We start from the raw sequence: 15,545 nt of genomic DNA on the forward strand, positions 1-15,545 counted from the left end.
TGTACTCTTTCATGCCTCTAAACTGGTAAGACATCAGACAGTTCGATTTTATAAACAAGACATAGTTTTCTCAATAAACATCGAAACTGCCGTTCTATATATCCACATGTATTTCCATTGTTAGATTGTACAAAAACTGAAAAAATTTCAGATTTAACAGTAGTTAAGCATGCAATGTAACACAATTTCACAACAATATATTAGTTGGTGGGCATCTATGAGATGCCACATAAACATACTTTTAATTTTAAGAATGCAAGCAACTAAGTGTTTTGACATTTGATTTATTTATCCGGTTTGAGGATATGTAATACCTGAAATTGCACGTCAGATGAACTTCTAATAAGGACAGGAAAATACAGAACCATTAATACTCCATAATTCATAACAAGTCCAATTTGGCTTCCTGCATCATCTAAAGTTGCAATTAGAAAACAAAATTACATATATTATAAACTACACGCAATTAAATATATTTACTTACCTGAATAAATTGAAACACTGAAAATAATCACAGTAATAATTACATTTATAAAACAAATGATGTGACCATATACGTAAAGACATCGATTTAAAGCTACATAAATAAACCACGTTGCAGTGTGTTTATCCTGATACTCATTAAATGTAGATTTAAATTTTCTCTCAGCTTTAAATGCTCTAATCGTTGTTAGTCCATAAAGGGATATACTGAGATGAGAAAATACCGGACTTCTCCCTGTCAAAAGAAACTCTATTTGTAATTTAAGTAAAGTAATCTTTATTAAATATAACATCTATTTACCTTGTACTTATTATATTTAAGAAAGTACCTGCAAACTGATCCTAATGTGAAAAATATAAAAGCAACATGGAAAAATTTTACAATTAACACTTATAAATTCTTAAAATGATCCTTCCAGTAAATTAATATAAATTACAGTTTATATTAATTAAATGAAAATTAAAAAAAAGTGTTTTTTCTGGAACACGAAGAAAATAACTGGTGGTCTCTTTGTCTTTTTTGGGCAGACATTGCTTTCATCTTAAAAAAAATAAATTAAAATATTTAATTTACAAAATCTTATATATATATAATTTTCTCATGCATATTTGAAATTTAAGTATATCTATTAATTTTCAGATATTATGAAGCACTGATCACAATTACGTGTAACATAAGCCTCCAAAACGACATTATAATCATCATGCAAAAAATTAAATAAAAAACATTTTTTTTAAATTATGTCAGACCAAAAACAAGAAAAATTATGTAGTGTTGTCCTAAATTTTTTGAAGAGAAAATAAGTAATATATTATGTCATTTCTTTTGCTTGCACATGTTGTACAGCAATTGCTTATAATGGTTACAACTTTGATAATGAGCTCTAAAAAGAGAAAAGCACTTAAAATAATCACGAATTGAATCTATATATATAATCGAGACGAGTTGATAATGATAATAATAATAATCAGTGCAGAGCCCAAACGGTTAAGAGTTGAAATTTGAAATTTGGTACACAGTTAGGGAGGGTATGTCACGAGAACGCACACTAAGAAGGGATTTTTCGAAATTCCTCCCCACGGGAGAGGAACAGGATTAAATCTTAACACGTCCATCAACAATGAAAGTGTTACGTAACAATAAAAGTGTTAAGAGAAAGCGACGTGCAAGACGCAGATAGAGAAGAAACGGGCTCTGGAAAAAAAAAGAGTAATATGTTAGAACACATTCGATTTTGAAATTTAAACAGATTAGTTCGGTTTTTCTCGACTTTGCTACTTTAGAACATTCGATGAAAATCGAACGATATAATCAGAACACGTCGTGAAAATCGAACAATATTAGAAAATTCGATTTTCAAATTCGATCTTTCTTTAGAAATACTTAGTTTGTTGATGAAATTACTCTCTTTCTTTCTTGACTATAACGTAATAATCTTAATCTTCCTATCGTTACTTTTGCCCGAGCGACGCCAGACCTACCTGCTAGTATTTTTATAAATCTGAAAAGTCATTCATGATGTTTCTAACGTTTTTCTGTGTACATTTCTGTCGTAATAAAATTTCTTATAAAAAAGAATATGGAGCTGTATAGCATTAAGAATAATGATATCCAGTTTAATATAAATATTAAACGTAAGTTAAAAGTTGTTTCTACAAATATATCAAAAGTTTTTCATAATGTTTGATGAAACTCGGCATTTTCTTCACACCGTTTTAGATAGCCAACGTGTTAAAGGCAACGTGTAGTAAATTGAATAAATAACAGTTAGTTACTGTTGTTTGAAAGAAAAAGAAGTAAGAGATTACAGCCTAAAAAGTTCTACAAAAGATGATACTTCTGAAGATAATCTTCAAAATATGCAAAGGAAAGATTGAATCGCAAGGTTATATTTAACCAAGTTTATATATCATCATAGCTTGTTGTTATTGTTAGGTATAATTTATTAACATGCATTAATTGTTCCACTTAAGTTTGTTATATGCTTTTATATTTTCGTGAGAATCAAATTGATTGTAATTCTTTAAAGTTCTTGTTTATTTTTTGGTTCAAAAATGATTATCATCTAAAACGAAAGATAAACAAAAACTTTAAAGAATTACTATGCACCAAACATACAGTATATATATGTATGTGCATTTGTAAAAATTTAAACATACCAAAAATTATTTTTATAAATTATTTACTATGAATGATTTTATACAGAAATCTATTAGTGTCTATGCAGAAATTTATTTATGGGACGCACCTTAAATTTACTGTAAAATGGATATACTTTTTCTTTTACAGAAATGATTAAATGGAATTTATTATCCTTTCCCAAAACAAAATATTCTTAACATACAACTCTATTATCCGATCTGTAGAAATTAGATATTTTTACTCACATCATAACGAAAAAATATATCTAAAAATTTTGGAATGCCGGTAACTATTACGTTTTGTATAGATTCATTAACAATCTCTAATTGACTCGAACACAGCCAGTGTTTCATGCTTACACAAGGATAATCCAATAAAAGAATGGAAATTTGTAATTATATATTTGTATTAAGTTATATTTTTAATTTCCATGCAAGTAAGTAAAACAGGAAAAATTATTCTTTCAGCAATTACTTTGTAAAGTTGAATCAAAGTATTTTAATAGTATTTGTAATGTAGTCTGCTTTGATATGTGATTTAGATTATAGATTGTTTGATATAGCAGAATCTTTGTCAATAAGAAACATAATACTCTTTCTTTATTGATTAAAACGAAAGAAAATTTTGTCATAAGTAAAAGCGTTTTCTAATTGTAGATACATAAAATCATTGTAAACATGATTTTCAGCTATTTTTAACCATATGAAATAAAATCATTGCTATGAATGATTTATTTTCGAACTCAGCATCATAGAATGGATTGCTTAAAATCTTTACTTATAGATGTTCATTGCCAATGATTTTCGTATTGTACATCTGTAAGTGATAAGTATCGAATGTATAACTTTTTCCTCATTAGTAGTCGTTTTAAGTCTGTTCTAAATACACATTGTACACCAATATATAATATACAGAGTGTAATAAGTGAAAAATGATTTTCATACATCGTCATTAAAAACAATTCTTTCTCTTTAATTTCTTTTATTAATAAATGTTTTATTTCTTAAATTAATTCTAATTGTAGAATTTGTTCTTAAATACGAAAGTAATAAAATGGTAAAATATTCTTTGTGCTGTTAAGCTAAATACAACAGGCTTTCTTTCCACATATTATATACTTACTTTTCCCTTCCATTTTTTTAATGCTCTTCAGCACTCGGCTGTAGATAGTCCACAAAGCGTAAAACAATATCGCTAGGACACAAGACAATGCGAGTATATAAGGACAGAAGATTGCTTGAAGAACACACATACCAGCAAGCAGAAAGTATCCCTAAAATAGAAAAATGTAAATTGCTAATAAATGAAAACTTATTCACTATATCAGTATGCAACAAGTTATTATTATTTATACCCAAATCCACGTTACATCAAACAGTAAAATAGCTATCGCTCTCGGCATTTGAAACAGTAAAACATGTTTTTCTGTCTTAGTCTTAACAGGAATAGTGGTCAAAGTAGTTTCTATAGACAACTAGTTGTCTAGGGAAATTTGAGGCAGATTGAACAAATACCATGCAATTTCATGATGTTCAGCCAAAGAAAAAATTTCGTATTAATGCATTTAATATTATGACAATGGATAGACAATATAACTTTAGGCATGCGTTGAAGGCATATTTGATATCATAAGTAAATGGGAGCAGAAAATTTTATTTTTCAATTCATCTATGACTTTTTTCAAATTATTATTGATTGTATAACTTTGAGAATGACTTTGTGAATTCTAAAAAACAAAATAAGAAATAAAATATATAATATAAATGATACCCTATAAAATTCTGCTGCAATCTTTCATAACAATAGTTCCGAAACTTTTATGCTTTTTTCAACACAACATTAGACAAAAACATGATTTAAGTATAATCTAATATAAAACGTCAATTCTGTTTTCCTATATTTGTAGCAATTCTCAACATAATGTGGCAAGTTGTTGAAATTCATTTTACTGGTATTTAGTATATTGAAACCTTACTGTTTTCTCTCTGTCGATTAATTTCTTTATTGGCTAATGACGCTGTTATTTAATAGACTTGTCACAGCGATTAATAAAAAATACATCAAATTAAAACAATAAATTGTTTTCTATTCAGTCAACCTTTGTGACAATTTAGTAATAAGAGAATCTGTAACCAATGAAGAGATTTACACTGACACATTTCATCTGTATTTAATTCCAGATGTAAAGATTTACGTTTTGAAAGTGAAATATAAAATAAAAAATCTTTTTAAAACCGCATTTAATTGACAAGAAATATAAAGTGGTGATCCATAATTCTCACCAAACCTATCGTTACCTTTTGTTCTAGTATAAGTAAAGCATGGAAACAAGTCAGATTAAATTTAAATCATTTTTTTAATGATCCTCGATGTTAACGAAAATTTGATGAACTTTTTAACAGTGTTACTTCGGTTAAGAAAATAGATAAAGTTTGTTAAAATTTTTAGCTACTTCACACTGCAGACAGGTCTCCACCATGAAACTGGCTTCAACACATTCTTTCTTATTAGCGCCATGTAAAAAAATAGAAAACAACAATATAAACCTTTTCTGTAGTTTCAGATTTATCAAATTGTGTGTATTTGATTTGTTTTGTTAGTTATATGACATGGTCTATTATAAATGTACCCAAGTTAAATGTAGTTAAAAATTCTGTATGTAAACTTTTACGAATATATTGTGAAACTGTTATATTAAAACAAAAATATGTTAAAAAATTGCGTAGAAATAAATTCTTTCCATGTGAACAAATAAAAGATGAATTTTTCTGAGTTGCCGAATTTTCAAGTTGGCAATTTCTCTATTTTCATCGATATAGAAAACAAAGAGTTTGGCATAAAATATGGTAATTTAGTACAGTACACCCTATAAAGAAGTTTACTGAGCTGAGATTATACAGCTAAAGTACAGAAAATGAGATAAAAACTGTGTACAGTTCAGCATAAAGCAATGTGTATTCTTTAAAATTTTATTTAGTACGGCAATATAATAAGTATCTCATTAATTATAATTTATGTAATTCCAAAAAATTTTAAATGACTGCTTCGAAAACATTTCTTTGAGTTATGCGAAGTCCAAGTTAGCATTGGAGTTCACAATATTTAAATCGCCATTTTATGATTGTAAGAAATATTTTAAGTTGTACAAACCCAAAAGTAAAAAAACACTTTTTCGACTTTTTCTACCACATTGACAATAAGAAGGCTTTTTTATTATTGCATTTTAGATGTGCATTTTTCTATTTTAATTTACTAGCGTATGTCTGAAAAACTTAGATAATTTATTTCAAAATTGAAAAAAATGGATAGCGAATGAAAAACTAGTGTTATACCTGCAGTTTCTTCATATCGTTTTTTCTCTAACCATGTAAATTATACAAGATTTGATAAAATGCTGTTAAATACAGTAGAGCATCGTTTATCCGAATCAATTGAGGACTGAGGTTGTTCGGATAACCGATTATGTACAGTACGAAAAAATATATTAACCTATCCGATGTTGAAATTTTTCTCCGTTGCGTGTCGTTTCGTATTGAATTTTCGTCGATTTTAAGCCTAACGAAAAGTTTTATAATAATAATCGAGGCTATTGTATCGTTAAAAATTATTTATTTATTTTGCACAAAATAAATATATTGAAAAATATAAAAACAAAAAAATTATACTTTAGAAGTTAATCTAATATCAAAAACGTTCGATTCAGCACGACACAGTCCGGCTGGAAAGTTTTCGGTTAACCGACGTTTCAGTTGACCGATTTTCGGATAAACGATGCTCTACTGTGTTTATTTTTATGTAACTTGTTCGAAAAATGTAAAACATAAACATATGAATTTTTCAAATTGCTGCAGATTACTTAAGTTTTACATATTGACATTTCTATTGTATAAAATTTTATAGGAATATGTTGTCTTTCATTGTCAGGGTAGAAAAGGTTTGTTCATTCTCTCCTGGAAAAATAGGAGACCCAGCTCACATCTCACTGCAAATGTCAATAAATCAGAAACACAACTTTTCCTAATGTTAACATTATAGATGAATAGTCTGAACATAACGCTATCAGCGATAATTGCCAGAAAACTTGTTTTTTCCGACTGAAGTAGACTATTTTTTCTCCTCTTCTGAAATAAAGAAAAGTGTTTTTTCTATGGAGCCTGACAAGGCTCCTAGAAAAGATGATATTTATACCAAGATGCTACAAATATGTTAAAATATACTGGAATCAGATTGTTTGGTCTATACGATTTCTGTTTAAAGCTGTCTTTATTCACAGCTCAGTAAAAGATTGGTAAGATCGTTTAAGAAAAGATAATATGCATGCAATAGTAATAATGCCAAAAAGTATAGACTCCTTAATCTTGTTTCTGTGATAAGCGAAGCTTTAGAAAAAATAATTTTGAACAGACTCGAGAAATATGCTGATAAGTTTCATTGGCTGAACAAAAATAAATTTAGCAACAAAAAGCAAAAGTGAGGAAAAATGTAATGTAATTACATAAATAACAGAAATCAGACCGAATAAAAAAGCATTCACTACTACATTATTTTTAGATATAAAAGGAGCATTTGGAAACTGCTGTTACCCTAACATATTTAATGAAATTTTCGATGTAGTTTTTCCCAAATATCTTATTTCTTCATTCCTAACTAACAGTAAAAGTAATCTGCACCATCACTCCTACATAGGTAATAAACACCTTACTAATCTTGCCCTCAAAGTGGACTCTTGTCTCTTTTTTTAAAAACCTGGTTTTAAATACACTGTTTAAATTTAACGAACACAGCTACCACCGATCAAATTATAACATGCGTACAATGCAGAAAAACGATTGTATCATATAACTGAGAAATAGGAATGTCATAGTGTATGCAAAAAATATGCTGCAACATTTTATATCTAATCGAACATGGACCACGTTAGAAGTTTGAGTGGTTATTCGAGTTTTTTTATGCAAATAATAAAGAGCCTATCGAAATGCATCAAAAATTAACGAAAAGGCATGTCGACAGAATAAGTCATATTGTTATACAACAATAGAAGACCGTACACATCAAACTAGACCATGGTCAGGCATTAGAAATGCAAACAGGCAATTTTTTTCCACCTACTTGACAATTTGATTACGATTCTTTCTATTTTGCATTTGATCGCATAAAAGATTTTATATCGATTACAATGTTGCAGAAGTAATTTGAATATTCATATTAGATACAAATTTGAAGCATCGTGTTTGAAGTGATTGTACGTAATATTGTTTGTGGCTGGGGCTGCGATTTGTCGTACATAAATTAACATCAGTAATAATCACGAATAAAAATTAGCACATATTGCATGTTTTATATGATGTATGTTCTATTTCTGCAAGAAAACAGCTTCTTCGTGAATCATAAATACATGCCACAGATCACATAAATTTATCCGTACATAATTAAGGAAAACTTACTCTTATCGCATTGTAGTAGGAAGGAGGTAAGGCGTCATCCATGTTATTAACGTCTTTGGAAAACCGATTTAAAATTTTACCTAGAAAATTTTATAATGTTATATATAAATCAAACTACATACTGACGTAATTTATTTTAATTTTAATATCATTATTATTTAAACTATGTACTATGCAGTATATCTATAAAGTTAACATTGTCTTAGTTTTTCATACCTGTAACTTTATACTATGTACCGATTTGTCGACACAAAGTATTTAAACACAAATTATTTAACTAGAGGGTTGTTATACTTACACAGCGAAAATCGTAATATAGGCTTCTAAAAAAATTAAGTGAGAGGTTAGACTTATATAACAATTACAATTGCTTAAATTTCAAAATTTTCTTTGTTATAGAACGTAAGATCTTTAAAAAAAACGACCTTCGTCAAGTTTCTTTCAACTTCAATTTCTAATATCACTTAGACATACATATAACATTTTACTGCAGAAAATTGCTTTCTCTTTTATTTTAAGTATTTTTAAATGTTTACAAATATCTTATTATTATACTTTGCTTTTGCACATCGTAACGAAGAAAAAATATGCAATTTTATATCATATGAAAAGTGTATCCCAGCAGATGGAAAAACTATTGTTTCTTGAAAGCTTTATCCTGATGGTTTTAACTTGTTTACCTTGATGGAGAATGCTCTGAAATAAAATTTTAAATATTATGCATCTTATGACGATAAATTGTTATTTATCCTTTCATTAAATCCATGACAATGGCACATGAATCTTTTTGAAAAGAAATTTTTCTAAAGTTGTTTTCAGAAAACCTAAAATTTAATAACTCTTACTTTTTGAGTCGCAGAAAAGATTATAAACCAGCAACGAGTCGTTCACCTTATCAAACGACATTTAAAATTTTGGTTGTGCCATTGTTATCATATTTCATTTTAAAATTTTTATATCTTTAACGTTTATAAAATGGCAAAAAGCTAAGCTTTCAGGTAGGAATGAGTTTAATAAAATAATTGTAAAAGCTAATTACGAGTAAAATCGTCATTATGTCTGACTCTACTAGAGACACACATTATCCCAATTAACTCTCACCTTCCGACCTTTAAGAACCAAAATTTAATAGCATCAATCCCTAATAAGGAAACCTCCCTGCAAAATTTCAGAAATTTTAGACAAAACCCACAGAAGATACTAAGCTTTAAACAAGGTGAATAAATTCATGCTTTTCCACACACAAACATTCATACACACAGAAACTACCGATGAATTTTTTTTTGCATTTCTTGACATCTCAAGGTGTCCTAAGTATAAAAATGAAAAAATTTTGGGAGCCATTTTTTGACCTATCTCCATACTTTCCCTCTGTTACATATAACAACCGGTAAAGTAATAAATACGCTGTTCTTAGACTGAAAAAATATGCTTTTATCTCACAGAGGCGACGTGACTAACTCTGTACACTAAATTTTCAGGACATTGCAAGCGTGCTGTGCTACAGATTGTGAAACATAAGTAGTGTATATCATTGTAAAATAAATGTCTTTAAATTATAATATTATTTATATTCAATACTTTATCATATAGTGTTTGAACCAAGTTGTATTTTATTTCAACAAGCCATTGCGTTTATTTTTCAAAATGGGATTTTTGTGCTAAGAATTCTCACACCGCTTTGTTGTAACTATTCCATTGAAAATGATTAATACTGTGAATTTTAAAATTGTAAACTTTTTGTATATTTCGTTGAAGTGTCATTCAGTCATTATGTCCCTCGTATTTATTTAGTAATACTATTACAATATTTAAAGTAATAAACCTTTATAATGCACATTCGATATAATATGGTTAATTTCCAAATTTTGATGGACCCCGCGTTATAAAACAATATGCAGAAATTTAAAATATAATATGACTTTTTTGCAATGCTTATCGTTTCACAATTTAAAAAATAATCAGTGAAACCTGTGAGATGCCACAACTTTTTGTGTGCATTTCAAACCATGCCAGTAGAAAAAGGTTCTTTTGTAATCAATAAAGTAACTGATTCATAATGCAAATATCGGCTATGAAATTTCACCTCTAATACTAAAAGTTAACTGTATAAAAGCATCATACAGTATTTTTCATATAGTAATGATAACTACTACAAAAGCTTTGAATATATATATGTTAAAGAACTCGTTTTATTTCGATTTTTATTGAACGAACTTTAACTTAACAATTAATAAAATAAATAGTTTAACGTACCAACAGGACTGTTATCCAAAAATGATATTGGAGTTCGAATAATACAATGGAACATATTGTTGTGGAGCTTAGATGATGCAGCAGTGAAAAATTTATAGATTAGTAATCCAGAAAGTATCATCGTGAGAAATACTGCACATATCAGTCCAAAGTAAATATATATGTTCAACTCTTCACTATAGTATAAATCTGTGTCTTCGCTATTGTTAAAGTTCTTTGTTTTAAACGTAATATTTTGGATTTCCTCTATACTTTGACTATAGATTCTTTTGTTACGCAACCTGAAAATAAAACACAAAATAACAATTAAATACAGGTAATCCCCATATAACACAGGAGTTATGTTCCAAAAAATTGCCGTGTTATGCGAATCCCTGTTATACAAAACAAAGAAGTAGTTCGAACAAGGGGTTAAGCTTAGGGCTACAGATTTATAAAAATAAATACATAATTATTATTTTTTTTAATGTTGAGTACAGTACATACTACTTACCCAAAAATTTTCAATCTATGTAAAAAAAGACAATTAAAGTCTTAAAGTACACGTGTAAAGGTGGGGATTATAACAACAGTCAGAGGCGCGGTTCAATGCCTAAAAACCGGTGACAGAATAAATCAAGTATGGAATAAGGGGAAAACATCTGGTAACAGCAAAAGAAGAAGCGTCGAGATCTGGCAACATTGAAACAAGTTTCGAGAAGGATCACGTGTATTGACAGAAGGCGGGAAAGAAAACTTACATACTGTACTTAAGTACTAATAGTTCACAAAAATTATGCAGGAAAATCTGATAGTCCGTACGTGCTCGAATGAAAAATGTCAAATGAGTTATCTTTCGCATTTAAAAGCTTTATCGCGTTTATTGAACTGTTGTACGGAAACAGTTCAATAAACGTGATAAAGGTTTTAAAGAGATTTCCCTAATTTCAAATTAGATAAAGTTTACTTTTAATAGTTTTTATTACATTTCATGTTGTACAAGGGTTTTACCCAATTCTCGAACCGTGTTAGAGTGAATCCGTGCTATAGAAGTGCCATGTTATACGGGGGTTACTTGTATTTTAAACTTTTCAATATTTATTTACATGCGAGAATACAACAAAAATATTTAAATGCTTTAAATACAAGTAATACCTATCTGTATTGTTAAGATATACCTGAAGGCCAAATTTTAGTACACTAGCTTGAATCCGTGAAATGATGTCAGTAAAAATTTATGCGATTTTCACATAATTTGTTATTGAATGTAGTGTGAACATCATTTTTACTTTTTGCTTTGTCTCTGATGCTTTTGAAAATCATGTTCAATGGAATCATTCAGCAACTGACATTTTACTATTCTGTAAAAACAATGTTAGAATCTATTTCTACAAAACTTCAGAGTGGAATAAGATATCGTGTAAGTGAAATACTTTTTGTACTGTTTTTACAGCCACTCACTATCATCAGTGGCAGATTTAGCACTTGAGAGGCACCAGGCACAATTTAGTTTTGAGATTTTATTTAATTTAATATTAAAATTTCTTCACAGGCGCACGTAGCATGCACCTCTACAGAAATCCACCACTGACTATCATGATAAAGTAGTATACCAACGTGCGATTTTTATTTAAATACTTTGGAAAGGAATCTTTAAAACATTTTCACAGTAAAATCATGACTTGTTTAGAAAAGTATTTAAATACATAAACAAATTTTCTTATTAATTTAACGTTAAATTTTAATACAGAAATAATGTTATCTGCTTAACATTTATACATTGAATGAATGTTTTTTATTCATTCATAATAATTTAGTGTATGTTCTTTGGTACCACGCACAAAGTTGCTATTGGAAACTTATCTCACAGGAGCACTCCTCTTGATGGAAAGAGTAGATAGATATTTATTCTTTACTTTTTATAAAGGATATTCATTTCGGGCATTCTGCTTTTTTTTCAGCCTTTTCAATGTATAATTGTAAAAGTGTATAAGAAATTACAAAGTAAATTTAAAGATTTTTTATATTTAACAAATGCATACAACTCAATAATTTCAAACGACTTACCTGAAAACAAAGTGACAACTGGAATAACTAATTATTAAAAAGTGGATAACAAGTAAAACTGAAATAAATTTCCATTTCAAAGCATATTTTATTAATAGTAAATTTTTTAACATATTGAAATTATTAAAATAAACGAAATTAATCGAATAAACTTAAACACTGGCGTTGTCATCAGTGACATCTGGAAACTGTTACTACTAAAATAGATACAGTGTGTTCTTTCTCCTCCCTTCGTCCATCCTCTTTTACTTCACTGTACCGTATAATGTATTACACTTCCTAACAAACATACAGTAAAAGCATTTCCATCTTGTTTTTAACCAGTTTTTATCGGTGTCATTTTACAGTTTTCATGTATTCACTACTTCTATTAGTCACTTTTTCTATATTTTAACCAAAATATTTTTTGTTTTTACAAATTTTTATTAATATTTTATTATATTTCTTTATTTACCTATTTTTTAATTTATTTCAGTTTTACTTTTTATGCCCCACGTTTTTAATAATTAGTTATTCTATTTGTAATTTAATTATAGTTCTAAGCAATTATTTCCTAAATTATTGTGAGTTACATATATGTTAAATGTAAGTGATTTTGAAATAAATTTTGTAGTTTATTATATAGTTTTACTGATTTACATAATAAAAAAACTGAGGAGAGACATACAGCTCGAAATGCATATCTATTATAAATTATAGAAAATAAAAATTTACTTTTTCTGTCAAGAGGGCTGTTCCTGTATGATTTGTTCTCAATTTCATGATTAGTTCCAAAGAACATAAAACTTAGTATTGATTTCAAGATACATTTCATTTAAAATTCCGATCACATAATAAACTCACATTTATCAAAAAAATTGCATACCATATGAACAGCCAATAGTCGCTGGCATTTGTAATGAATTGTGATACAACTAGCAATAGTAATAAAAGGATCTTGAAAAAGAAACCTGCTCCGGCATTTATATATTCTTTATACACTGATGTTCCTACTTTTTCATCTTCTTCATCATCACGTGTCATGTTCTTATTTTCATTTTCCTACAGAAAATATTTTAAAAATTAAAAATTATAAATTATTTGTTGAATTATGCATGAATTCATAACAGTATTTGAATATATTCTAATAATTTTCGAAATAAAAAATTCTATGATTTAATTTCTTCAGAAAATTGTAAATTAGATGTGTTATTCTTAATTAATGCAAAAATAAACAACAACTATAGCGTTCTTTGAATATTTTTTATTGAATTTATTTAATAATAGAAAGAAAAATTGGAAAACAAATAAAATTACGAAATTTATCAAAATAACATATAGAGCAGAAAGAAAACCCAGTGTACGTATATTTTCAATACAAGTACTATACAACTGTATGTAAGTTACTTTACCAGACAATTCACTTTTGTCCATGCATTACCTGTTTAGTGAAACACATCTAAAATATAGAATTATCATTACACTCAAACCTGTTTTTGTGCGGTCTATTTTTGTGCGATTTTTTATTTGTGCGATTTGTTTTGTGTGATTTTTTGTGTGCGGTATATGAATTTCAATCAAATTGGTATACTGCACAAAAATAATTGCACGAAACACATTGCACGTATAAAAAATCGCACAAAAAAAGCCGCACAAAAACAGGTTTGAGTGTATTTGATAAATTTCATTAAGCGAAATTTGTTTTTGAATGCGTTCTGTTCATCGTAGTGAGATAATTCTGTCTTAAAACTAAACTCATGATACTTATTTAATACATTTTAATGTTATTAAAATTATACATAAGACCATTAATTATTTATATACTAAAGTATTTATAATTAAAAGTATTGTTTTTAGTTAGAAAATATCATGTAGACTAAGATTTCTTACAACGTTTACAATATGACTATTGGAATTAAACGAAAAATTTGTATTAACAGAACTTTATTTAATTTTTTATGCATTTAGTGATATATATGACGTTTATTTTCATTTATTACCAGTATAATTGTCATTTACTTTGAATTACATGTAGTAAAATTCAAATCGTTATGTTTCTTCAGTACAGTACAAAAATTTAGAAACATTCTTTTTTCTTCTAGTTATGAAATTACATATTCTATTTGTTTCTTGTTAGATAATTTTGAAACTGTTATTGATAATTTCATACTTATACACAAATTTATGAATAATGCACTCACTTGAAATAAATTAAATTTGTAAAGTTAGAAATTGTCCACAAGCTATAAAGTTGTAATGTACTTATAAAAACTTCTCACAAGAAATCTCTTCATATAACGAGAATTAATTAGTATTATTCAGAGTGTCCTTTAGGGTCATACTGAATGAAGTTTGGTATGGAAACAAACAAACATGCATATTTTGAAAAAATGAAATTTATTAACATTTTATTAAATTGAAATATTAAATAACACCTTCAAGATGATTTCCATCATTTTCAGAAAAAGAAGTTGAATGGGCTAAGATTGAGGAGACTTCATGTCTATGCATATTGTCATGTGGTAAGTGGACGTAAACGATATGAGCATGCTTCACGTCCACTGAGTTCACCAGTTCAATTCTTACTTCTTTCAACAAAGCCATACGTAATTTGTGAAGGAAAAATTATCGTTGATGACATTTCGTAAGTGTCCAGACTTTAGGGACACTCTGTATTATTAGTTAACTGTAAAATGATAGCTCTGCCATTCATAGTTTGATGTTAATATAAATGTGTTGATATACATATTACAAAATTAAATTTATATCACTTTATAAACTATTTATTTTTAAAATCACATAACTATGCTTTAATAAGGAATTAAATATGTACAGAAAATGAGAAATGGAAACTGCCACATCTCATTTAATCTACTTTGAAAAATTAATCACTCAAACAATTATTTAATATATAAGTAATTATTACCACATTACTACTGTTAATATCTTCGACGTCATCAGACATAGTTTCAGTGCTTTTAATTATTTCATCATCATTGAAAAGTGCAGTCTCTAATTCCATCCTATTTTCACTAACTTCTTGCTCTGGTAGTATTCCACTAAGCATGTTTAAACTTTCCATTTTATCGTAATTGCCAATGAACTCGCATGCTCCCTGAAATAAATTTATAATATGTATGAATATAATTGCTTCTATATTTTTAATATAGTATATATATATGAGGATGTTTGTT

At 28.0% G+C, this 15,545-nt stretch overlaps 1 protein-coding gene across 1 annotated transcript in view; it reads right to left on the reverse strand.

Moving 5' to 3' along the window:
• LOC136977279 (ATP-binding cassette sub-family C member 4-like) overlaps window positions 1-15,545 on the reverse strand; it is a 62,732-nt gene that overhangs the window by 7,671 nt on the left and 39,516 nt on the right. Inside the window, exons 14-20 of the mRNA XM_067272742.1 lie at window positions 15,278-15,466; window positions 13,238-13,413; window positions 10,327-10,607; window positions 8,071-8,150; window positions 3,749-3,899; window positions 485-718; window positions 315-415 (exon numbers count right to left, since the gene is read on the reverse strand). Coding sequence (XP_067128843.1) covers window positions 315-415; window positions 485-718; window positions 3,749-3,899; window positions 8,071-8,150; window positions 10,327-10,607; window positions 13,238-13,413; window positions 15,278-15,466 — 1,212 coding nt within the window. The remainder of the gene's footprint in view (window positions 1-314; window positions 416-484; window positions 719-3,748; window positions 3,900-8,070; window positions 8,151-10,326; window positions 10,608-13,237; window positions 13,414-15,277; window positions 15,467-15,545) is intronic.

Source organism: Centruroides vittatus, unplaced genomic scaffold (assembly GCF_030686945.1).
Source record: "Centruroides vittatus isolate TY-2023 unplaced genomic scaffold, ASM3068694v2 contig_453, whole genome shotgun sequence".
Lineage (NCBI taxonomy): Eukaryota > Metazoa > Arthropoda > Arachnida > Scorpiones > Buthidae > Centruroides > Centruroides vittatus.